The sequence below is a fragment of the Henckelia pumila genome, chromosome 4 (genome assembly GCF_033568475.1).
Source record: "Henckelia pumila isolate YLH828 chromosome 4, ASM3356847v2, whole genome shotgun sequence".
NCBI classification, from domain to species: Eukaryota; Viridiplantae; Streptophyta; class Magnoliopsida; order Lamiales; family Gesneriaceae; genus Henckelia; species Henckelia pumila.
This window is the reverse complement of record NC_133123.1, coordinates 157,116,102-157,143,888: the sequence shown is the minus strand read 5'-3', so window position 1 is coordinate 157,143,888 and position 27,787 is coordinate 157,116,102. Positions and strand designations below refer to the sequence as shown.

Genomic DNA, 27,787 nt, shown 5'->3' with positions numbered 1-27,787 from the left:
GATTGTACCACATTCGCCCAGATTGTTTTAATCCATATAACGATTTTTGCAATTTAATTGAGAACATGGTCTTGAGATTTGTATCACTTGATTCTGATGGTTTAAATCCTTCAGGGATTTTCATGTATATGTCGCTATCAAGTGAACCATATAAATATGCAGTGACCACATCCATAAGTCGCATATCCAAATTTTCTGATACAACCAAACTAATCAAGAATCGAAAAGTGGTGGTCTCCATCACAGGTGAATATGTTTCCTCGTAATCGATTCCAGGTCTTTGAAAAACACCTTGGGCTATAAGTCTGGCTTTGTATCTTACAATTTCGCCATTTTCATTTCTTTTTCGCACAAACACCCATTTGTGTCCTATGGGGATTACATTTTTGGGTGTTTGAACTACGGGTCCAAACACTTTACGTTTTTCTAGAGAATCTAATTCAGCTTGTATAGCTTCCTTCCATTTTGGCCAATCATTTCTTTGTTGACAATCTTTAACAGATTGTGGTTCAGGATCATCAATACCTTGCATGATATCAAGAGCCATGTTAAGTGCGAACACATTATCGATGTTCGTATTTCTGCGATCCCATATTTTACGAGATATCAAATAATTTGTTGAAGTCTCAATATTTTCATGTGGTTGTGATTTTTCATGGATCACGTTATCCACATCTGTTTCATTTTGATGTAAGGTTTCTTCTTCTAGAGTTTTCAAACCTTGTTTTTCTTGTACCTTTCTTTTTCTGGGTACTGTATCCTTTGAACCAATCGGTCGGCCACGCTTCTGGCGTATTTTAGATTCATTTGCGGGTAAAGTATTATATGGTCCTGCAGGGACATCGATCTTCACTAGGGTATTTTCTACTTGTATGTGTGACTTTGTTACATTTTTTGTATTAACAAAGGCATCAGATAATTGATTTGCAATTCTTTGCAAGTGAATGATTCTTTCAAATTCTTGCTTACATTGATTGTTTCTGGGATCGTAATGAGATAATGTTTTCTCATTCCAAAAGATTTTTCATTGTTCTTCAGGATACAATTTTTTTCCACCCAATGTTGGAAAATTTGTTTCATCAAAATGGCAATCTGCAAATCTTGCATTAAACAAGTCGCCTTTTAAGGGTTCCAAATATCTAATGATAGACGGTGACTCATACCCCACATAAATTCCAAGTCTACGTTGGAGACCCATTTTGGTTCGTTGTGTAAGTGGGATAGGTACTTGTACCGCACAACCAAATACTCTAATGTGAGAAACTTCAGGTTCTTGACCATATGCAAGTTGCAATGGTGAATATTGGTGGTAATTAGTTGGTCTTACACGAATTAACGATGCAGCGTGTATGATAGCATGACCCCAGGCTGAAGATGGCAGTTTTGTTTTCATGAGTAGCGGTCTTGCAATTAATTGCAGTCGCTTAATAAAGAATTCTGCGAGACCATTTTGTGTATGGACATGGGCTACTGAATGCTCGACCGAAGTCCCTATTGACATACAAAAGTCATCAAATGCTTGTGATTTAAATTCAGCAGCATTATCAAGGCGAATTGCCTTAATTGAGTGGTCAGAGAATTGAGCTCGTAGTTTAATCATTTGCCCAAGTAGCTTTGCAAAAGCTATATTTCGAGTTGCAAGCAAACTAACATGTGACCACCTAGTTGATGCATCAATCAATACCATAAAGTATCGAAATGGACCACATGATGGGTGTATAGGCCCACAAATATCCCCATGAATTCTTTCCAAGAATGTTGGAATTTCAACATCAATCTTTGTTGGAGAAGGCCTTATAATTAGTTTACCTTGTGAACAAGCCATACATGAAAAGTCACCATTTAGGAGAACCTTTTGATTTTTTAAGGGATGTCCACGCGAATTATCTATTATTCTTTGCATCATTGAACTCCCAAGGTGACCAAGTCGATCGTGCCATAATATGAAAGTTTTCTTGTCAACAAACTTCTTGTTTGTGACTGTATTTGTCTCAATTGCCTTTATTATTGTGCAATACATCCCAGAAGAGAGTGCACGTAATTTTTCTTTTATATGTTTTTTTACCACATATCATAGATGTAATACAAAGGTATTCAACCTTGTTTACATTTAATGTTTCAATATGATATCCATTTATGCGGATATCTTTAAAGCTAAGCAAATTTCTACTGGATTTGCTAGCGTAGAGTGCATTTTTAATATATAGAATTGTCTCATTTGGCAGAATGATTTTTGCCTTTCCATGACCTTCAATAATTTTTGATGCACCCGATATTGTTATAACATTATTTTCAGCTAATGTTATTTTCAAAAAATACCTTTTACTTTGAAGGATGGTGTGAGTTGTACCACTATCGGCTAGACATATGTCTTGGTATTCTCCCATTAATCTAAAAGAAATGCATAATCGATTAAGTTACAACTTCAATATTCATAAGAAGGAAATTATATTAAATAAAGTTCTCAAAACATTAACCACCATTACAACTGAAAATAAAATTGTACTGAATAAAACCAAAACCAAAAAGATAAATCTGACTATTATAGAAAAAAAACATAGATATCCAAAAGCACTAATCTTAGGGACACGAAAGCATTAAAGGCAGAACTTGATTACTTTATATTTTCTAGCACACCATCCCCAATCAAATGATCAATATTCCCGTCTGGTTGTGCAAAGAAATCAGAGACATCCAAGTGAGTTATATCAACAGGGCCATCATCATCAGAAAAATTTGTCTCTATTTTTTTCTTTCCTTTGATCGAATTTTGGTAGAGATCCACAAGATGCTTTGGAGTACGGCAGGTACGAGACCAATGCCCTTCCATTCCGCATTTGAAACACTTATCTTCATACTCTTTCATGTTTCTCCCTTTTTCTTCTTCATTATTCGATTTCCACTGCTGGTGGTTTGTTTTCTGTCTCTTTTCATCATGTTGCTGGTAATTTTTGTTTTGACCATGGCCACGCCCACGCCCATGACCACGCCCACGTCCTCTTCTAATATGGGGATTTTGAGTTGAGTTGGCATTCACTTCAGGGAATGATATTTCATTTGCTTCAGGAAATGGTGTAGAGCCAGTTGGGCGTAATTGATGATTTTTCAATAGTAATTCATTGTTCTGTTCAGCAACTAGTAGACAGGAAATAAGCTCAGAGTAATTTTTAAATCCACGCTCACAATATTGCTGCTGCAGGAGCACATTTGAAGCATGAAAGGTGGAGAAAATTTTTTCAAGTAGATCTTGATCAGAAATATTTTCTCCACAAAGTTTGAGCTTTGAACAAATCTTGAATAATGCGGAGTTATAATCGCTTACAGATTTGAAATCTTGTAGGCGAAGATGGATCCACTCATAACGAGCTCTTGGGAGAACTACACTCCTCTGATGGTCAAACCTTTCTTTAAGATTTTTCCAAAGTTCTTGTGGGTTCTTCACAGTGAGATACTCGGCTTTCAATCCATCATCGAGATGGTGGCGAAGAAAAATAAGAGATTTTGCAAGATCCTGCGGGGATTCATTATTTTCTTCTTTTATTGTGTTTCCAAGATCCTTAGAAACAAGATGAACCTCAGTATCCAAAATCCATGACAAATAGTTTTTTTCACTGATGTCAAGAGCTTCAAATTCAAGTTTTGTAATGTTTGCCGTTGCGACTGTTAAAAAAAAAACAAACGAATTTAAGGATAATAATAAATTATATATATATATATATATAACAGATTGAATATATACGTGTAGAAAAATGTACAAAATAAATAATTATGTTATTTACTAATTTATTGAACAATGTTATAAAATTAGTTAACAAATAATTATATATACGTGCAATATATATATATAATTATGTTAACAAGCATCTAATCACAATTATGGAATCATATTTATTAACTTTCCTAAGAATGATAAATCTTCACACAAACAAATATCAATTAATATCGAGTAAAAATAAATGCATAAAAAAATATAATATCCCAATATAAGACACAAGCATAAAAGTGTATAAAAGTCAATATTCTTCGGGAATATTGATAAACTTAAGATTTTGGATAATATTCTTTAGGAATATTGAAAATCTTATATATTTATATTGTATCCATAGATCTATCGAGATTTTCAATAAAATATGTTGTGTTACTTCAAGAACATCAACATAAAATTAAAATTAATGCTTCTTCAGGAGCATAATATGAACATAAAATATGAGATACTTTGAGAGCATCAATATTAACTTTTAATATTTTGCTACTACCGGATCATTGAAACTATTGGCAAAAATAATAATAATAATAATATTTGTGCTATTTCGAGAGCATCAATATGAAAGTTACATATTGTACTTTATCGAGAGCATCCACACAAAGATTACGAATGAAAATTATTTATGAGTTCTACCTTGAAGCTAGAGCACTCGTGCTGATAACGTGTTATAAATTTAGTAGAGAAAGATGAGAGAATAAAAGACAAGAGAGAATATAATAGAAGAAGATGAGTCTTTAATATATGGACTAAACACCTCTATTTATAGGATAGAGGGATTAGTGTAGAAAAGGTAAATTACAATCAAATCAATCAACTATATTACATCTATATATAACAGTTTCACTAATTAGAAGTTATATTATTTTTTGGAAACATAGATTTTTGTACCACTCCATTTAGATGATCACTTTGCTGATGTTGCTATAAACTTGGACCAAGGAAAAATTCAATATTTGGATAACAGGAAGTATAAGGATGATGAAAATTCTTTCTTTCATGCTGCCCAAATAGTGGTAAAGTATCTAATATAATTTTAATAAATCTAAAATATCTCTTTTACGTTTTCATTGTCTTATATGTTTTCAATTTGTAGCATAATCAAATGTCCAAGTTTTTGAAAGAAAAAAATCATGTGAAAGCTGATGAGGTTTTGATGTATGAGTTCGAAAATGTTTCTTTAAGTTGGCAAACAAGAAAGAGAGATGTTGATGGTGGTATGTACTTGATGCATCATATGAAGTATTTTGAGGTAATACTCATCTCCAGATTTGTCAAAGGTATGGAATTTTGAATGAGATTGTAGAATAAATTTCTCTTTATAAATCCTGAGTTATAATTAATTGTTTTTTGGTTTTATTGACTCTAGGCTACTGTAAGACGAGTAATTAGAGCTGAAATCTATGCAACCATTGTGCTTAGCAAGGAAAATAATTTGAGGCTGGAGGTGCTGAGCAAAGTGTTTGATTTCTACAAAAAAAAAAAGCCTGAATTTCAAGCCAAGATTTCAGATTTGAAGAGAGATGGAGCAGAAAATAGGAGGAGGAAGAAACAAAATAAATGAACTAGTTCGCGGTGGTCGTGATCGTAAGCCCTATGTTCTTTCTCCTTTCCCCTTAATTTCTAGGGCTTCTTCGATGCGACTGTACTTTTTGTCGTGATTGACAAATCTTGATGGCTTTGTTGTCATATTTTTGTTTCTCCTGCCTATCTATTGTTCATCATGAATTTATTGTTTAAGATTAAGATAATTTGCTATTGCCAGTGCCCAAATATGTTGGTGGCCTACTACTTTGTGGGTTGTGGAGAAAAGTCTGTGAACCCCTACATATTTTTATATTTTTTTTAACCTTCTCTCATGGTTCTACAAATTGCTTATGTGTGTGTAGTTCAAAGAATTGATTGAATATCACACCTATAGGGACATACCAGTTGGATTTGAGTTTCTAGAATTTTCTTCGAGGATATTGACCGTCATCTTATGCGGTATATTAATCTTGATATTGTATGGGATGTTGGATAAATAATTATGTTCTTATTGATATCTTTTTATACCTTGTTATGGTACCTTTTACTCTTTTTTTTTTTTAAATTCATGTCTCTGTTTTGAAACGTGTATTTCCAGTTTTTGAAATCTGTGCAACCATTGTGTTTAGCAAGGTAAATAATTTGAGGCTGGAGGTGCTGAGAAAAGTGTTTGATTTCTACTAAAAAAAGCTTTAACTTCAAGCCAAGATTTCAGATTTGAAGAGAGATGGAGCAGAAAATAGGAGGAGAAAGAAACAAAAGAAATGAACTAGTTTGTTTTTATGACTATTTTGATTAAGCTCCTTCCTTGTGGAACAGATTTCATTTCCAGCAGTTTAGATTTATGTCGAATTTAATATTCATTCGCAAGTTAGTTAGCTTAGTTGTTTGGGTTTGAAGTATTTTAGTACTCAGTTACTTTTATTTTAATTCAAATGAAGTTTCATCAAGTGTTTTTCTTCCATGGCTTAGTTAGATAATAAATAGTGTGGTGTTAAATATATTATGTTAATTTGCAGCAATGTCTCTTGCTTTTGTAGTGGCATCTTCCCATCCACAAAGGGGGGATTTCTCACATTATTGTATTGATTTTATTTAAAATTATATGATGCATCTTCCCATCCACAAAGGGGGATTTTACACATTCATGTATTGATTTTATTCAAAATTATATGTTTCATTATAATTTGGTTCCGGTTCTTAAATTGTTAAGTGCTCTTAATTATGATTTATTAATGTAAAATCAATACACATCCTTGTATAGATTTTATTCAAAATTATGGACTTTTTTTTTTTGACAAATTGTTAAGAAAAAAAATTCATAATCATTAATTTTTAGAGGTTTGCAAACACTACCTAAAAACAATTCACTTTTCAAAAAATAAATCAATATGGTTCAGGAAATAGTTATAAATAATTTTTAGAGCAACATTTATAAATAAAAATTTCTTCATATAGTGCTCTTATTCGAAAAATAATAATTTCTCTCTTGATAGAAATAATAATTCCATGCTATTAATATTAATAATAAGCATATATCTTTTTCGATCAAAAGTATTAATTTTTGTTTGAAAAGTATTAATATTTTCATCAGAAGTATTAGTTTTTTTCTTAAAAGTAATACTTCTAAATTAATACTTCTAAATTATGATAATATGACAAAATCAGTTTTCCTTAAAGAAGTTTTTTCACATTATTGTATTGATTTTATTTAAAATTATATGCTGCATCTTTCCATCCACAAAAGGGGATTTTACACATTCATGTATTGATTTTATTCAAAATTATATGTTGCATTATAATTTGGTCCCGGTTCTTAAATTGTTAAGTGCTCTTAATTACGATTTATTAAGGTAAAATCAATACACATCCTTGTATAGATTTTATTCAAAATTATGGACTTTTTTTTTGAAAAATTGTTAAGAAAAAAAATTCATAATCACTAATTTTTAGAGGTTTGCAAACAGTACTTAAAAAAAATTCACACTTTTCAAAAAAAAAAAATCAATAAGGTTCAGAAAATAGTTATAAATAATTTTTTTTAGAGCAACATTTATAAATAAAAATTTCTTCATATTGTGCTCTTATTCGAAAAAAAAAAATAGATTCTTGGCGACTTAATGACATTTTAATAATTTCTCTCTTGATAGAAATAATAATTACATGCTATTAATATTAATAATAAACATATATCTTTTTAGATCAAAAGTATTTTGTTTGAAAAGTATTAATATTTTTATTAGAAGTATTAGTTTTTTTTTCTTAAAACTAATACTTCTAAATTATGGTAATATGAAAAAAAATCAGTTTTCTTTCAAAAAGTTTTTATTTTTTTAAAAAAAGTATTAGTTATTTATTCAAAAAAATTATTTTTTTAATAAAAAATACATTGCACACTGAGTTCTTGATGAAACATAAGGGATTAAATTTAATAAAAATACATTGTTTTGTGGAAGTTAAGCGATCATCACAGGTATGCAGACAAACAATCCTTAAAATCATGAAAAATATCCAAAAATATATATCAAGGGATTTAATATATTTTCTTTCTTCATCCAGTCCAGCTAAATGCTCAAAAGATCTCATTAACTTATTGAATCCTCAGATTTCTCCAAAAAAATTGAAAGAATACTCTGTTTGCCACATGATATATCAGTTGAAAAAATCTATCATGTAGTTCTCCAATGAACACACTGCATCAATTAGCTGCACTTCTGCTAACCACTCTACTGTTATGATTCTTCATGGGAATCCTGCTTGGAATGCATACTTTTGGACTTTTACCAGCATGTTTCTGGTGCTGAAACTTGTCAGAAATAAACAGTAAAAATCAAATACAAAGAATGTAGTGATAGAAGCACCAAGCATTTATAAGTAATTTTTGTGAAAACCAGAATCTTTGCACAAGATCCAAATGTTCAGCACCATAGCAATTTATTGTTAAGATAAACATAAAACCAGATAAGACATGTCAACTACAAGAACATCCGAATGTGCTGTAACATTAGCCAAAGGAAAGCAAAACATATAAAGCGTCCACCTGAAAAATCAATGAAATAATCAACTCTTTGTTGACAAGTCTCAAGAACTTCTCACGCTCCCTGCAAGATAGATAAGTAGAAATCAACATTTACAATCGAAAAAAATTCATATTATAAAAGAAAGTACATGACCAATAAAATCTCACTATAATAAATGAATATTTGGAGTCTTGGAACCAAATTCCTTTGCTTGAATTGAATTTGAAGCATCCGTTTTCTTCTTCTTGTTTTTCTGAAAGTGTCCTTTTATCCTTTGACTTCTTCCTTTTGTAACAGAATGAGTAGGATCTTGAACAATATGAGAAGAATTTGAATGAATGGAAGTATATGACTGCTCTGTAATAGTCAATGAACTCATCAGAGCATTAACAGCTACAGAATCTCTATTGTATCCTTCTTCAACAATCATCCGAGCCTCCTTATTTTCTTGACATTGCAACACCAAATTATAATACTTGCGTGCCATTTCATGACGCCAAGGGATGCAATCCCCAACCTTCTCTGACCTCCCAACTGTACTATTGAACTTGTCCCAAATTTCTGATTTAGCAAACTTTGTCCATCTTTTCTTAATATAAGACTCTGGTATGGTAACTATCGAATTTATATGAAGGACCCTTAAGCAATGATAGCACAAGAAGCCACACTCTTCAAATTTCTTGCAAGAGCACGTGATTAGATTGCTCAAACAATCAAATATGACACGATGAGATAGCCGTCATTATCGTGTGATGAAACATTATAAACCATCATTTTGTCTTCAACTAGAATAAGAATAGAAGAACTAGAGATTGATTTAAAAAATTCAGCCTCAAAATCTCTAAAAAGTGTCAATGTGTATACCTCAGAAGCATGCTTCAACATCCCAGTCAATGGTAAGGCTGATTCAGGTATTGATCTTGAACATTGGAATTCATCTTTTTGTTCTTTGTTCCTCCAATTCTTTAACATTTCCTTGAAAATTCCAAAAAAGTCAGTCAAGCTTGTGTTTTTCTTTGCACTGAATCCAATGGCATGGTTAGTGCTTTCACTTCTTTGGGAAGACAGAATTCCAGCAGAGAATAAATCCTTGCTCAATGCGGTGCACCATTTTTCCTTTAATCCATACAAACGATTAAACCAAGGATGATTCTCTAGTTTGTAGTCTGAAATCATAGAACTCCAACAGCTTTCAAATTCATTTTCATCAACACAACCTGACAAGCATTTCTTAAATGCATCTTTAAAAGAATTTTGACTTTTCAACTTTGCAAACCTACTTATAGCATTTTGATGAAGGTGCCAAAGGCATAGCCTATGTCTTGTTTCCGGAAAAACCTACTTCAAAATAAGAAATACTTGTTATATTCACATGAGTTATTCACATCAAAAACCTACATCAAAATAAAAATTCAACAAATATATTTCAAAATTTATTGACCTTTTCTATTGCATTTGAAATTGCTTGATCTTGGTCGGTGAACAAACTGACAGGACATTTGCCTCCCATCGATTTCTTAAAAACTTCAAAGAGCCATTGAAATGATTTGACCTTCTCGTCAGATAAAAATGCACAACCAAACATCACATTTTTCCAATGATGATTGATACCCACGAAAGGAGCACAAATCAAATTGTACTTATTAGTGCGATAAGTTGTGTCAAAAACCATGACATCACCAAATATGTCATAATCCTCTTTCATCATCGAGTCCCTCCAAAATACATTACACAATCTCCCATCATCATCTAATTTGACTCTGAAAAAAAAGTCATTCTCTTTAGCATCTTCTTGTTGTAACATTTCAATTACTTTATGTGCATCCCCTCCCTCTATTGCATTCATTTTCCAACGGTTCACAAAATTCATGTGATCCGTCAAAGTATGACCAACGTTTTCCTCTCCCCCAGCTTCATGTACCATATAACGATAAGAATCAGTAGCTCTCATCCCAGAAGATATCATATCTTCAATAGCTTTACCCTTCACATTTGAAATTCTCCTCTTTGATCGATGATGATGACTCCATGCTATCCTAGTGAATGGATGATTATGTATCATCACATGGGACACAACTTCATAAAGGCATTCATCATTCAATTTAACCCTTAATGAAGCTTTACATCCTGTTCGTGTCAGACAAGATCTTTTTTCTATCTTTCCCACTGATCCACCACTTAAGTTATCTGAATTTGAAGCTTTTAATTTCTTCGTTCCACAACAAGAACACACAAAATATTTCTCTATTACAACTTCTTGATTGTTAGAGTACCTGGTGGTTGATTTACGAACACTAAAACCAATGGCCCTTGCATGGTTGGAATACAATTGATACATTTCATCAATTGTTTTTCTCGTCAAACCAATCAGAGATCCAGTTATATCAACAGAACATGCATTGTCATCTGTAATAATTTCAAAACAAATATCTAGCATTAATAAAAACTAATACGTTTTGACCAGAACCAAATATTTCTAATTTATTTGAGAAATGTTACCTTCACTGGCTGGTATCATATTTTGTTCACTATTAGCTGCCAGATCAACTTTTTCATTTACAATAAATTCAAACAAGTGTCAAATATTATTACAAGAAACAACTAAAATGAAAATCTTTCTTATTTTTTTATGATAAGCATAATACACTTCGTAAGTTAATTCAACCTTACCTTTATTTATGTCTGTCTCATTTTCATCGCTAGAAACAATGACAATAGAATTTAAATTCTGACCTACAATAACAAAATAAAAAAAAATAGCAGTAAAATATAATATAAAAGGTAATATTTTTAGTGCAATGTGTGTGGAAACTAATATAAAACGATGCTTTGGTAAAAAATTACCTTTCTGAATATGAGTTTCAGATTCATTCTCCATATCCGATTTTAATTATCCAACAGCAAAACTCTAATACCCCTGCTAGTTAAAAGATAAATAATGTGTCTTAAATACATTAACAAAATCAACTCATCAAAAACAAAGGATACAAATGAAAATGCTCAATCAATCAGAGGCGCTTTAACAGAACATAGTAAACATATATGGATTGGAATGTATCGCAGAAGAATGTGTTTTAACAGAACAGAGCTAAAATATATGGAATGTCTCCGAGAAGAATGCGTGATATCTATCTATTCAATAAAAGAACCCAATTGTGTGCTCTTGGTTAAGGAAACAAACATGGTTCAAACCTGTTGCAGCAAATAATAATTTTTTGGCTTAGAGCTTGAAGTGGTTGAATCTTCTTGCTTGAGTTGCTTTAAAACAATCTAGCAGGCAACAGAAACAAAATCATCAACTCCATACACAAGTGAGATCAGATTTCAGTTTGATCTTGTCGATTTCAGAATTTTTTGAAACAAGAAATTTATACCTCAATATAGCAGAAATCTTCACGATCTTTGTTTTCAATGTAAACAATTGAGAAGCTGGGACAGATGAATGGAAGGGATTGAGCGGAGATCGCAGCGATCTTGTCGAGTGAAATTTTCTCCCAATTCAAAATAGATCGATTGAAAGTAGGCCAATGCGGAAGCTCAAGAACAATTGGGCCAATGCGAAAAATTAGGAGAAAATAGAGTGAAGACTCAAAATCTCACGGGTTAAAAAATGGGTTAATCCGACCCGGATCCGTTGCACGAACCTGACCAGTAGGACAGTCTTATACAACTATTTGCCTTATTATTTTTGTTAATTTTGTTAATATCACTCTATTGTTAATTATTAACTAGTACACTCATTCGAACGTGGATCTACAATGTCCTGGAAGCATCACAGCCCTTCCTACCAGTTAGCCACTGTACCTCATGATCAGGGCCGTCTCCAGAAAATTGGAGGCCCTAAGCTAACTTATGGTCAATATAATTTTTTTTTGTAAAATATAAAATTATTACGTACGAACTGACAATAATATGAACATAATGATCACCAACATCTAATTTAATATACCAATATACCACGTAATTTATTAAATATATATAAAAAATAACATATATAAATTGAATGTAATAACAAAATGTTCTAACTCTTCGCGCTTTCTGTTGTGCAAAATTATCAACTAAATAAACCTAATCAAGATTAACTACCATATTTTTTTTTTCAATAGAGAATATTGTCAAACCATTCAATCTATATTGTGACATAGTTGATCGTAATTAGTTCTTATCAACTTCAGCTTGGAGAAATTTTTTTAAACAGAAACTACCGTAACCGGTATGGTCAATAATATCCTATAAGCTATCCAAACATTAGGAAACCCATGATGTAAATCTAAAAAAAATTCATTTTTCCCGTCATAATTCACAAAGAGAATCTAAAAAAAAATAAATAAAATTTAAATGTTAACAAATATTGATTGTTGATATGAGATTTAAAGCACTAATCGCAATACACAAACATACAATAAAAATCAAATTCAATAAAAAGCGGCATGATAATTGACTCAATTTGAGCAATATAGCTCACCTAAATAAAACAATTTAACGAAAAAAAAAGTTTGTATCTAATAAAAAGTTTTTTATTTCTTTTGTACGCAAAAAAAGATGAGCAAAAACACAAAAAATTGACAATGTATAATTTTTTAAACAAATCATTAGAAGCTCATGACCTATCTAGAGTTTTGAATAAAATTTTTTAAATATATATTTATATATATACTATATATATTTATATAATACAATATATTTTAAAAATATTTTGAGACCCCAACGTCCAAACTATGGCTGAATGATGTCCCAACGTCCAAACTATGGCTGAATGACCTTACTACAAATGGCTATAATCTCGAAAGAGATACGGCTCAATGTGGTTAATGGCGGACCCAAGATTTTTAGTCTACCCGTGATAAAATTCTAAGCTCTTGTATCCTTTAATATTTTGAATTGAGGGCTACCACAAAATTAAACCAAAATTATTCAAAAATTTTATATACAAAATTTTAAAAAAATTTCGAGCCCACCCGGGCTAAACACATAAGAATTCATACGCAGCTGGATATCTTAGTCAGTACTTACGTACCTCCATAGGTCAAGCCTAGATGTAGCAGCCTGGGATCCAAGCCTATAATAAAATGTACATTGAATCACTCATACAATTCTAAAAGTTTTAACTAAGCTAATATATGCTCCCAAATTTGACAGAGATATCAGATTATGCTTGTGTCCGTTGTCAGCCCACTGATTTCGAAGAACCAAAACCCTAGGTATAGCTCCGCTACAAGCTCGATAGAACCTTGCTATAGTCCGATCCTCGAGAAGATGACTAGAAAGCTCTAAAACTCAATAGGATCGAAACTCGCCTACTCAATGCATTTTGAAATGAGGGTCTCAGCCTCTATTTCCGATCTAGGTTTGAAAGTTCCAATCTGAGTTCGGATCTTCCGATATGTTGCGCATCATACATGTGTACTGTGATTTGAGAACTCAGGCAGCCGACGAAGTTCGGGCGTGTCGATTTGGGGGTTCGGAGCTTCCAATCACCCGCTAAAATCACCGATAAAAAGTTCATACCCTGTCTATCCAAGAGAGTTCAGATGTTTGGATCACAAGTTCAGACTTTTTGAACTGCTCGGTGTTTTCGAACTGCACCATTGTCCTCCGAACTCGTTCGCAAGGCAACGACATACTATAAATTTATGTCGTTATTTAATATTACCGACATCATTTATATAATTATCTTATTTAATGACAAATTATAATATTTTGTGTTAATTAATGACGAAAACTTATTCGTTGTTAAATAATGACATAAAATTAATTTCGTCATTCAATTCAGGAAATTTAAAATAAATATATCTTTTCTTATTTAATGTAATGACATAATATAATTTATTTCCGTAATTAACGAAAAAACATTCCTAATTGTCATATATAATAACAAATAATTCATTTCGTTGTTAATTTCAGGAAAATTAACATAATAATATTTTTTATTTTAATGTGATGACAACATATTATTTCTTTTGGTAAATAACGAAAAAATATTTATTGTTTTCACCATTAATGTCAAGAATATTTAATTGAACCAAGTGACCCAAATTTCTTCAGTAATCTTTCACTCCGGTCACCGCAACGATCTCAATCTGTACATCGTCGCTTCCCTATTGCCCTGCACTCAAGTTTAATTTCTATCTAATTTATACATACATATAAGAATTTAGTGGTAAGAAAACGAGATCAAGAACGAACAATTATAATTTTCGTGAAGTTCGTGAAATAAAAAATTGGGGAAAACTCTATCGGCCCATTTCATTTTCGGTTGTTTCAAGGTACGTTCTTTGAATTTAAAGATCCATGATTGATATAAACCACTGTTGAATTTCTTGCATAATTTTGTCTAATTTTTTTCGCACAACTCATGGTTAATTGAGTACTTATTTGGTCCATTTTGCATTTCTCATGTTGCAATGTATGGAAATTTATTGTATATAATTTAGTGTGTATTGGCCATTTAATATCTATTTACTTGATATTGTTAATGAGGTTTTACAAGATTATTGTTTTTATATATGAATTTGAATTTATTTATTTCATTTTGAGAAATTTTAGATGACTTCTGAGCATTCTCGTGATTCTAGGATCTTGATTGTTGCGTCGGGTGGCAAGTAAGTCATATTATATTATTTATATTTACATTGTACGCACATCATTTGATTGTTTGTTTTTTAATTGTTTTTCATCAATTCAATTTAGGTTCCTACCAAATAGTCATTCAATCTCGGCCTACATAACCAAGACATTCACCAAAAAACAATGCAAGGAGGGCCACACTTGGCGGTATGTGAATGTTGAGACTAAAACGTACTACTGGGAAAAGTTTGTGGTAAGTGTGACTATTAATTCATTTGAATTGATAATCTTAATTTTTATTGAAAGTATATAATATATGTTGTTATGCAACGTAGAAGAAGTATCGTTGGGATCTTGATCATGATGTACATATCAGAGAAACATGGAAGACACTTGCAGCTGATCTATATAGAAAAACCATTTGCAATTGGCGTGCAAAATCTCAACCCCCAATTGGGGTTAATCTCCAGATATGGAACAAGTGGAAAGATATCTGGAGCACCTCTAAATGGCAAGAAAAGTCTAATAAAGCAAAAAAGAATAGGAATACTGAGCCAGAGGGACCAGGGACAGGGTTGGTCAAACATACTGGGGGTTCTCGCTGCTTTGTGGAGCATTCTATTAAAATGGTAAGCTTAAATTTTTTATTATATTTCAAAGAATAATATCGCATAACTTTCTGACCATCGATATTTTTGAAGCGTGAGGAGTTAAACTGTGATACAACAGCTTATGAGCTATTCAAAAAACTACATCAGAAAAAGGATAGCACGTGGGTTGATGCTAAGTCCAATGCTGTTGATGTAAGTTTCACAAAGACTTAAGAAAATTAATCACACATTTATGTACTACTATTGTAATGTAATAAATCAATTGAATTGTTATTTTAGGATAAGATGAACGAACGATTACTGGAGGCTTCACAACCTGATGTTGATGGTGGGTTGCCACAGACGCCAACTCTAGAATCAATAAATGAAATGTACATACAAGCTGCTGGAGGAGTGAAAAGGAATCGCTTATATGGTATTGGATCACAGGCATTTGTGACATATTATGATGTTATGTCGAAACGTGGACCACATGCACGTACCAGCTCATCTGCAGATGTGGTGGCCGCTAGAGCTGAGGCTGCTGCCTCAAATTCTAAAGTTAAGGAACTTACACAAGAGTTGATTAATTTGCAAGAGCATGTTAAATATTTGACGGAGCACGTACTCATTAACCCTCGGTCTCATCCATCTTCAATTGTTTGTGATGATGATACCACACAAGCTCCATCCTCTAGTTAGATACTTCGATTTATTATGATTCTTGATATGTTTGGCTTAATCAAGATGTAGATACTTGTTTATTAATTATTCTCGATCATTTTGGTATAATACAAGATTTAAATACTTGGTTATATTATGGTTCTAGATCATTTTCGTACATATCAATATTTTTGTACGTAATAGTACTATTTAATGTTTTTATGATCAAATTGATGAATTCAATTTAATTGTGATTGATGATCAAAACACTATCCAGAATACTTTTGTAACGACTCACTGTATCAAGACGAGTCTTTCCAACGTGCTTATGTCCTCACTCACACGCACCCTGAAAAACTTCCCAGGGGATCACCCATCCTATAATTTCTCCAAGTCAAGCACGCTTAACTTTGGAGTTCTTATGTGATGAGCTTCCGAAAAGAAGATGCACCTTCTTGATATGAGTAGTACATATGAAATTTTTTACACTCTTCTCAACTATGCAGTCTCATACCTACACAGTCTCATAATCCCTCTCATTCCGGCAGGATCGGTTCATTCATGTCTCCCTCCGCCTAGAAGCCTACCAGGAGCCGCTCATTGTCCGTGCAACCTCTTGGCACCGGCGATCACTCATCGCCTCCTCAGCCCCGGGCGTCACATGCCCACCAGCTTCCGCTTGGTTCGTCCCCGAACCATACCGTACTAAGAGAGGTCGTCTAGCTCAATGGTACCAGGAATCATAAAACTTTGTACTTAAGCCTGGAGGTACAAGGTTCGATTCCCGGGAAGGGCAAAAACCCACTGCCAGGAGTGCGAAGATCATGAGTGCGATGCCCGTCGAACCATGCGGTCCGAGCCCATGCTATAGGCTGGGGAGGGATGCGGTGGAAGGACGTGAGTCGTTACAAAAAAGGGCGCCCTTTTTTGTAAAGGCTGGGCTGGCCCAGCCATTCTTGCACTTCATGATCTTCTTCCCCCTGGTGGGGAGTTTTTGCCCTCCCCAGGATTCGAACCTTGCACCTCCAGGTCTTAAATGCAATGTTTCCTCAAAATTTACTTTGAAGGATAATGATTGAATTTAATCGGTTTAGTGATTAAATTCGAAGTTTATCTTGATGTCTAATGCAATTTAACAAACAGAGTATGTGCGAAAATATGTCAAATTATAGATTTGAACACTTATAATAAACTGGTGTATGCAAGATAGATAATAGGTAGGTAAACTGATAATAGACACGAAGAGATGTTTCTGGATGTTCGGAGATTTCAATCACTCATACGTCACCCCTTCTTCCACCTCGGAAGGATATCACTAGAAGACTTTGAATCTTACAAGCAATTTGCAAAACCCCGATCCGGTTTAGGACTTATACACTGCCTAAACAAGAACTCCTAGTTACAACTCAGTTTCAGTCCTAGACTGATAAAATGAGGATGTTTACAACTCGATTGACTTAGCACAAAAATGATCCTTCGATGATCAGAGTATCAGTTGAGCGTTTGTGCTTTGAGTTCTTTTGATCGATTATCAAGATTTTGAGATTTTGAATATTCAAGCAATGAACGTTGTTGGCAAAAGTTCCAGAGAGGTTCTTCAGTCGATCGAGATCACTATTTATATTCTTTGGATGCTAACGGTAATAAATTCAAAATGAATCTTCAGATAGAATTTTGAATTATTCCCATTGCATTTGTCACTTTCAAGAACATTAATCTCTGAGGCCGACAATTTCCTTTGGATCGCGGCACTAACTTCTGTGAATGTGTGAGAGTACGAAAAACTCTATCCAAAAGATCGTAGGGGTAAATTGATGATATTTCAGTTTAGTGTCTTTAGTCTCGTTGATTTGAATATTCTCAATTGAGGTCTTTATGCGAGACGGTTTAGTGCTTCTTTCTTTATGTGGCAGTTTGGTTTTAGCGCTTCAGTTTATCTTCCACAAGTCAATTTAGCTTAGCACTTCAGTTTAGCTTCCGCTAGATTAGTTTACCTTAGCGCTTCAGTTTACCTTCCGCTAGATCAGTTTAGCTTAGTACTTCAGTTTAGCTTCCTCAACAGTTTTTCATATAAGTTTTTCATGATAACTTATAAACACCAAAACTTAATTTCCCAACACATTTTATTACATTAACCTAAGATTAAAAAAAAATAATTTTATTTTTATATAAACATTTATGATAAAAAAATTTAAAATTATTTTTGTATATATATAATTACTTATATTACCTTCATACTATCATATCATTTTGCTAATTTGACAATTAAAAATTGTCATAATATCAAACAAAGCAACATTCTTAAATTGTTTAAAATAACTTCATCCAAACACTTTAGCATCTTAACATAAAACAACTTATAAACTCTTACAACTTATATGTTGTTTTTAATAAGTTTAGTCAAACATCATATATAGTTAAAATAAACAGGATATTGATTTAAATTTCAATTACTGACGTTATTTAACAATGAAAATAAATTCGAAATCTATAGATTACAAATGACTCAAACCGGAAGCAACCTAAATTGATATAGACTGTACATTTAGAAACCAAAAAAAAAAAAATCGAATTAATGAAGAACTTCGTAATGCAACACTTGTACGTGGTTGATATTTTTCTAGTTGTAGTCACTACCACGCATCGAAATTTTAAGATTCATATGATTCAACATTTTCAAATTCGTAATTCTGGATATAACTGATCATGACAAAACATCGGGTTATTAAAATAAATCCTAAATAAGATCATAATTGACTCTATTAACAAAAAATAAACTATTTGTTGGAATAAATATTCGTACAAAATTTGAATAATAATAATAATAATAATAATAATAATAATAATAATAAGCTAAAAAAATAATAATATCAATATACGACACATTCTTATCAAAAAAATCATCATGTCACATTGAATAAAATGTCGAGAAACTATGTGGTTTCTTTTTTGTATTCAAGTTATAAATTTTATTTTTGAAAATAATATATATATCCACGAGTGTGTAGATTTTTTTATAAAATAATTTTTCATATTTATTTTAACTATTTTTTATTTTAAATTTGTACACATATTTAGGAGAAAACAATATCTATAATTTTAAATTCAATCATATCTTATTTGTATTTTTTAAATTTAATGATAATTTCTTTACTATTTTCGGAAAAAAACTTTTGAGCGGGAAAATGGTATGTTTTCTATTTTAGAAGACTTTTTTGTTTATATATATATATATATATATATATATATATTTATATTTACATGTATATGGATAAAAATTAAATTAAATTTAAAATAAGTGATAAGATTCGATCAAATTTTGAACAGAAAATTATTACATTATCGTATATAACAATAAAAAAAAATTCACTTATATGTAGAATTTTTTTTTACTGAAATTAAAAAGTAAAGATAAAATCCAATCAATTTTAAATCGAACATTAATACATTATGATATAATGTATTTATTGAAATTTTCACATATATATGAACAAAAATAAATTTAAATAAAAAATTAGTGATATCCCCTGATTAAATTTTAAATTTTGAACTGAAATCAGTACGTTACCATGCAAAGTAAATAAAATTTTAAAAGTTGTGTTAAAAACAAAAATTGACATATTATCATTTATAATTTTTATGGATAATTTTATACACAGAACAACTAATTAAAAAAATTGTGATAATATCCGATTAAATTTAAATTTTAAATAAAAAATCATAATCATTATATATATTATTAATTAATATGATTTCCTTTTTAATCATTTTATTTTGGCTGAAAATTACTATATCTAGTAAAAACTCCGTTTATTATGTACACTAGTATTCCACCTGTATGATGCACATATTGTTATTTTTATGTAATTATTGGAAAATAGTAGTAAATATGAGTGCTTGAATAATTAATTAAAATACAAAAAAATTAAAGGTGAGTTTTGATGAATAAAAAATCAAATTCATCTTGATATTTATTTACACTACAATTGAACTAATCACAATGTATTTCAAATCCTTAGAATATTGGAATCGATTTAAATTCTTGTGGCTAGAAAGTTTTTGGCAGAACATATATGTTCCTTAAATTTGTTGGATTTTTTTTTTTAAAAAACAGTTTTAAACTGTCAAATAAGTAATTTGAAATCTTATAAGATGTTTTAAAAAAAATCGTTACACACCTACTGTTTTAGAAATATCTTATTTTAATATTTTACTTTGCCATGTTATCTTTGTATATTTTGTAATATCTTTCACCAAATTTTCACATTAAACTAAAAATTAAAAACCACTCATTTTTCTCATTAATCTAAGATAAAAAAAATTATTTTTATTTTTTATAAAATATTATGATAAAATTATAAAACTATTTTTGTATATATACAATTACTTATATTACCTTCATAGTATTATATTTTTTTTTGTAATTTTTAATAAAAAGATCTCGTAATATTATCTAAAAATATATTATACCGTTTGAAAAATATGAACTTAACAATATCTCGTAAAAGAACTCTGTTGTTTTTTAAATATGCTAATATTTTTTTTGTCTTATTGCATGACATTGTTTTAAATCTGTTGTTAAATATATAATCTAAAAAGGACTTATATATTTTAAAAAATAAATTAATTCAACATTATCTCGTAAAAAGATTTTGCTGTTTTTTTAGTATTATGTTATAATTTTTGAGTCTTATTACATAACATTTTTTGATATGGGCATCTAAAAAGGGATTGAGTTCTGCTAATTTTTTAATTATGTTATATATTTTTTGGACTTATTTGTGTAACATTTTTTCAAATATGTTGTTAGATATATCATCTTAAAAGAAATTATGTCTTTTATAAAATTTAAATTTAATATTATCTCTGTGTAATATTATTAAATATGTCGTTGAATATATAATCTAAAAAATTAGTATAAAATTTAAAATCTCGTAAAAGGATTATGTTATTTTTAAAATATGATGTTATATATTTTTGGTTTTTTTGTGTAATATTTTTCTAATTCTGCTGTTGAATATTTTTTTGTGTTATCGTAAAAATTTAAATTTAATAAATTAATCTATGGTTTTCATTCTTTTAAAGCAAAAATTTGAATTTATTGTTTTCTCGGAACTGATTTTCATCTTTTTAAAAGCCAATTGAATTTGTTGTTATCCCCTAATATTTTTCTGTATTAATGACTAATTATATTTTCACACATAGATTATTAATTTTTTTTTATAATTGAACTTTTTTATTTTTAGTAATGAGTTATAGGCGGGAAAAAATTGAGCTTTCTTTTTTAACAGACTTTTATACATATATATATATATAATGAGTTATAGGCGGGAAAAAATTGAGCTTTCTTTTTTAACAGACTTTTCTACATATATATATATATATATTTAAATAATAATTTAAATAATAATTTAAAAATAAATAAAGGAGTTATGGTGTTGGGTTGTGATAAATAATCAATCTTGATTTTGATGATAACAAAATTTGTTAGTGTATTTCTAACATATTTCATCAAGTGTTGTAGTTAGTAGATCAAAGTTGGAAGTTTTTGAGCTGGAACTCATGTTCATCAAGCTGGCACAGTTGAATGAATCAAACATATCTCATAGCTCGGTGATCCAAATGACTTGTGGCCAAAACGGTTGGAAAGATTACTCAAATATTTACAAGTTATATACTAGATCAGTTAGTTCGGAAGTTAGCTAGGCGAAAAGTTGGTCGCAACATCGAGCTGGATGCGTTCGTTACTGTACCAGATCAAACATGACCAGCTCTGGTATTTTGGTTATATATTAAAGCTAGCTTATCCAAATTGAACGATTCAGTATGCGTTACGAAGATAAGAGAATTATCTACAAATTATCTTTACAAGAAAAGTCTGAATCGGTGTTTAAGAAGATAATAAATCGAGATGAAGTTTCTGATTTTGCACTGAAATTATGCAGAGGAGAATTTCTGACACAACTGAGTATTTCATTCGTATATCTCTCGTACGAACTCGAAATTGAGTGATTCTTGATTTCGTGAAAAGCCAAGATAAAGGGCTACAACTTTTATGTTTATCACTTTGCCCAAAAATTAGTGCACTAAGAGCGATTAGTGAACAAATCAGACAAAAAAATGATTAAACCAGATCAAGTGAACAAGACCAGATCGAAGTTGCTATATACCAGATCAGTTGGACCATACCAGATCAAATTCGTACCAGACCAGACCAGATCAATCAACCATCTCAATGAACAGTAAAATCAGCTCAAGTTGAGAAAAATTCTAGCAACTCAAATATGACTGTTGCAACTTTAGAAAGTGTCCAAAAACTTCCCAAACGGTCATATTCTTGAATCTAATGTTCACATCATTCTTGGAGAATTTAAATACAACACTTTAAAGATCAAACACAAGCTTTGACATGAGATTCAAAGCATGGACAGCCTACTTGAAGAAATTAACTAAAATGAGAGCAAGCCCTATGTGTGAGGATATATATGAGAGATAAATACACTTCAACGAGATTAAATCCTCACACACAATCACTCACAAATATACAAGAGAGATGAGCTTCAAAGATTAGTTAATGAGTCTTAACACAAAGACGTTAAATATTGTATTTGTAGTCTTAGCATAAGAGACGTTAAATATTATGTGGATTGTGAGGTTGAGGCCTACAATTGAGAATTCTAGGAGTTCTTGTTTAGGCATTGAATAAGTCCTAACTGGATTGGGTTTGTACAAATGAGATGTATAAATCAATGTCTTCTAGTGGATCCTTCCGAGGATAAAGAAGGGGTGGCGTAGGAGATTGAGCTCCGAACATCCATAAACAAATTTGTGTCTATTTGTTTATCGCATTTACTTTATTATTGCCACTGTTTTAGTATGCATCGTTGAAGCATTTTATGTGTTTTTCGTACACCAAAATATTACATACAAAGTGTTTGATAAAATGATTCAACCAAACTGTTTTTATTATTTCAACTTGCATTCTTTCAAATGATTTCTAAAATGTTTATTCGGTTTTTACGAAAGATTATTTCGAGTGTATTCCGCTTGGTTTGAAAACCAAACTCGATATAATTCATCGATGCTCGGTTCATTTTTGAACATTTCAATAATGAACTATTGTAGCTCTAAAATATTTTTTTAAGTGTGTATTCTCCCCCTCTACACACATATTTCGATCCTAACATATGGTTTGAAGTTTTTTTAAATGTGCACCAATAAATATTATATTGAAATTATTTTTTTTAGGTAGACTCCATAAAAATCGAAGACGCATGCATTTGATGAATTTATTTCAAATTAATCATTGATATTATAAAGGTTTGTTATTAATAACATTTAATAATATAATAAAAATAATTAAATTATTTATTTTTTAGTTATTTTTAATGTTTATTGATATTTTTCTCAATAGACTTCCCATAATTTATAAGATTGCACAGAAATTGAAGAGACAATAATGAGATATTTTGAAATTACCCAATGAAGATGAGGGAGAAAAATTAATGATATATATTTTTGTTCACATTATTTATTTTTTTTAGTAATTTCAAGATCATCATTTTATGTTTACTCTTTGTTAATGATCATTATACAATGCATTTATTTGCTATATATATGCGTGCACGAACTAATAATAGAATTCGGAAAAAATAAAAGTTTATGTATTTTATTTAATAAAAAACCCAATAATTTCATTTTTTAAATATTACTTTTTTCGTCCCAATTTATATAGTCTTAATTTTTTTAACACGGATTAATAAAAATCATTGGAAAAATAAATTAGGCAAACACTTCCTATTTTAACCTTATTTAATGCTTGCAAAAAATGGTTGCATAATTTTCAAGATGTAGTTAATAGGAGTATATAGGGCGGAGAAAATACCGAAAACTCTGGTATACCGTAGTTACCATAACGAAAAATACCACACATGCCAAATTTAACGGTATATCGAAAAATTCGGTATCGATATCGGTATGCACGTTATATTACTGGTAACGTACCGAAAGAAGATGAACACATTTATATAATTTCGATATAAACGGTATATTATCGGTAACGTACCGAAATTTCAAAACTTCGGTACGGTGTCGGTATAAAATTTACATCGTGCCGAACATCGGTATGCCGAATATTTCGTACGGTATCGATATCGTATTTTCTAATACCGAATATTTCGGTACGATATACGGTATTTGTTGAAAACCTCGATATACCGTACCGACCGAGCCCTAGGAATATGTTGAATCCGATATTTTGGTGATAACAAACAACAACTCATTGTATAGGAATGTGCTGCCAACCATTGTATTTCAGGAATCTACTACAACTTCTACCGGAAGCTTGTCAACCACCTTTGCTCTCGACCGGCTGAAGTCACAAGCCTATCGACTGGCTATCAAAACCAGCAGAGGATAAATCTATCTACCGGAAGCTTGTCAACCGCCTTTATCTCTCGACCGGTTGAAGTCACAAGCTTATCGACTGGTTATTCAAACCAGCAGAGGACAAATATCTCTACCGGTAGAATGCCAACTGCCTATCTAGATATCTCGAGACAAGTACCTGTGACAAGATGTTCTTTGCAGGATCTTTTATTAAAAGCAGAACCGGCGTTTCAGAAGATTTGTTGACTCCTGCAAATCAAGACAACAGGTTGTACCAAAATGGCAAAAACACAGAATGACTGCAGATAAAGCATTCGACCGTTTATTCCAGTTTTGGACCCTGGAAGTTGTCTGCAGTGTACGATCCTCATGCAGAATCATCAATGCATTTATGAGCATTAAATGTGCATTCAATGCAGCATCAGAACGTTCAAAATAAAGACGTTGATGATTGACCTATATAAAGGGAAGATTGCTCAAAAAGAGAATAACAACAAGAACAACAACAAGTGATACGAGACAACGAAGAGAGACAAGCAACTCAGAAAAATTTCAATCACTTGACTAATATCAGAAGTCCTCATCTGATATACTTGAGCACACTTACAAGATCATTCATCTGCTGCTCAAATAAACCCTCGCCTACAGTTCACATATCTGATCGTCAAGGATCATCCTAGGGTTTTCAAGCCTCTCGACCGCTCTGCAGTCTGAGAAGCTCAACTCAACTATACTCAGTGTTGAAGAGACTTGAAGCTGCTCTGAAAGCTTCCACCAGTCTGATAAGAACTGAGAATCTTATCTGTGTAAATCTAGGAGTTTCGGATTAGGCATTGGATAAGTCCTAAGTCTGAAGTGGGTGTATTACAAGACGTTGTAATAACCAAAGTCTTCTAGTGAATTCCTTCCTAAGTGGAAGAAGGGGAGACGTAGAAGGATTAAGCCTTCGAACTTCCATAAAATCGTGCTTTAGCATTTACTGCCATTTATCTTACATCCTGCTCATACATTGCATTATAAACTTTGCATCACTAAAACCTCTGAACTATTTCCGCACTATTTAAGTTGTTCAAAACGTTTTAGAAGTTGAGAAAACTGATTAAGTGAACTAAACCTCACTTGATCATTTTAAAGAAGAAGAAGAAAAGTTTCAGAGTGTATTCACCCCCCCTCTACCCTCTGAACCGATCCCAACAAGTGGTATCAGAGCGGGTTCCTTTCTCAACTGCTGATCTGAAGTTTTCAAATCATGACTTCTTTCAACAGAATTCCTATGTTTTCTAAAGAAGAGTATGATGATTGGAAAATTCGCATGCAGGCACATCTTGCAGCACAGGATGATGACATGCTATATGTCATAACAGACGGTCCTATCAAAATTATGAAGGTCAACCCAGCTCTAGCCGATGGTGCAGGACAAATGATTGAGAAACCAAGAGCTGAGTGGACCACTGAGGACAAAAAGAAGGCCAATCTTGACAATGTGGCCCGGGACATCCTATACAAAACACTGGACAAGAATATGTTCAGCAAAATCAAGTCATGTTCCACAGCAAAGGAGATTTGGGAGAAGCTCACTCAGCTGTGTGAAGGGAATGACCAGACAAAGGAAAACAAGCTCACCTTGGCCATTCAAAAATATGACAACGCCAAAATGAAGCCAGGGGAAACCATGGCTGAATTTGATGAACGGTTCAGTAGTATCATTTGTGATCTTATTGCTTTAGGTAAAACTTATACTAACCGTGAAATTGCTGTGAAGGTTATGAGAGCTCTGCCCAAAGAATGGGAGATCAAGACAGTGGCCATGAGAGAGTCAAAAGACTTGAGCAAGGTTGAACTGCATGATCTCTTTGCTGATCTCAAAGCCTACGAGTTCGAGCTCAACATGAGAACAGAAGATGAACCATCTACATCTCAACCAACCAAGGCCTTAACCTCAACCGTGATACGTCCACCGGTCGAGGAACCTCCAAAGAGATCAGCTGAGCAAATCAGCAATGAAGCCATGACACTCTTTGTCAAGAAATTTGGTAAATTTATGCGTAAAAACAATTCTAAATTTAAAAATTATCATAAATCGGACCATACAAACGATGGTCCTACTTGTTTTAACTGTGGAAAGCCAGGCCACTTCATTGCAGACTGCACCAAGCCTAAGAACAATGATCAGAAGCAATTCTCCGAAAGAAGAAGGGGTAAGGAGGATAAAAGGACGTTTAGAAAAGGAAGAGACCAAAGGGTTCTAGTAGCAGACGAAAGCAAAAACAAGTGGGCTGAGTCTGACTCTGACAACTCCAATACCGGAAGCTCTTCAGATGACAGCGATGATGAAAAAGTGGAATGCCTTATGGCCGACATCGAAGAAGAAGCTGAGGAGGTATTTGACTTTGGCTCACCTGAATTTACTCACAGTGATTTAGTTACTGCTTTACACGAAATGGCTAATGAATACAAAGCATTATCCAAGGAGTTCGAGGAAGTAAAGGCAGAAAGAGCTGACCTAAAAGATAAGTCAAGCAAATCAAGCTGCATGCAGCAAAAAGAGCTTGATGGTCTTAAGGTCAAGCTAAGTCTGCTGGCTACTGAGAACGACACCTTGAAAAGAGTATTCCAAGCTACCTTGATTGAGAATAAAAAACTACTTGAAACCATTAAGGCTTGGAATAAATCTTCGGTAACCATTGACAAGATTCAAGAAATCCAAAGACCGGTACATGATAAAACCGGTCTAGGGTTTGGAACAAATGAACAGTCTATGGAATCCTGTATTCAGTCAAGCCTGGACAAAGGCAATTTTAACAAAATAAGATTTGTCAGGTCCAGCACGATATATGAACACGATAAGTGCAGTTTTGACAAAAATCAGAAAGTATCGAACGAACGAAGCTCTAAGCATAGAGGGCTGGGATATGTGGATCCCCAGACCTCTAATCAAAGAGGAACTTGGATCAAACCAAAACCTAATGAAAGAAGAAATGGAAACCAATCTAATTTCAAAAGGCCATGGAATGAGTCTAACTACTCTAAGAAAAGATGGTCAAAGGAGAAGCCTTACCAGTACTTTAATTGCAGGCCAGTTCAAAAGAGGTACAGGCTAACTGATGAAAATAAAAAAGGCAAGCAGCACACAGCAACCTCACAAGCACACACATTTACTGCCTATCGACCGCACAGATTTCTGGACACACACACGGGCAAACCTGTAAGGGTGTTCCAGGTGTGGGTCCCGAAAGGGCTAATCCGACCTGGACCCTACTAGATATGGG

General features: G+C 32.1%; 2 protein-coding genes across 2 annotated transcripts; one reads left to right on the top strand and one right to left on the bottom strand.

The window, feature by feature from the left end:
• Positions 1–8,476: 8,476 nt before the first annotated feature.
• LOC140862165 (protein FAR1-RELATED SEQUENCE 5-like) lies at positions 8,477–11,188 on the bottom strand. Its single transcript, XM_073265166.1, has 6 exons — positions 11,155–11,188; positions 10,981–11,043; positions 10,810–10,845; positions 9,752–10,716; positions 9,175–9,648; positions 8,477–8,989 (listed from the first exon to the last, which is right to left on the bottom strand). Exons 1-6 carry the CDS (start codon positions 11,186–11,188, stop codon positions 8,477–8,479), a joined length of 2,085 nt encoding a protein of 694 aa, XP_073121267.1.
• A 3,322-nt stretch (positions 11,189–14,510) lies between these two features.
• Positions 14,511–16,169, top strand: LOC140862164 (uncharacterized). Its single transcript, XM_073265165.1, has 6 exons — positions 14,511–14,576; positions 14,857–14,912; positions 15,001–15,130; positions 15,213–15,506; positions 15,579–15,680; positions 15,768–16,169. Exons 2-6 carry the CDS (start codon positions 14,857–14,859, stop codon positions 16,167–16,169), a joined length of 984 nt encoding a protein of 327 aa, XP_073121266.1. The 5' UTR covers positions 14,511–14,576.
• Positions 16,170–27,787: the final 11,618 nt, after the last annotated feature.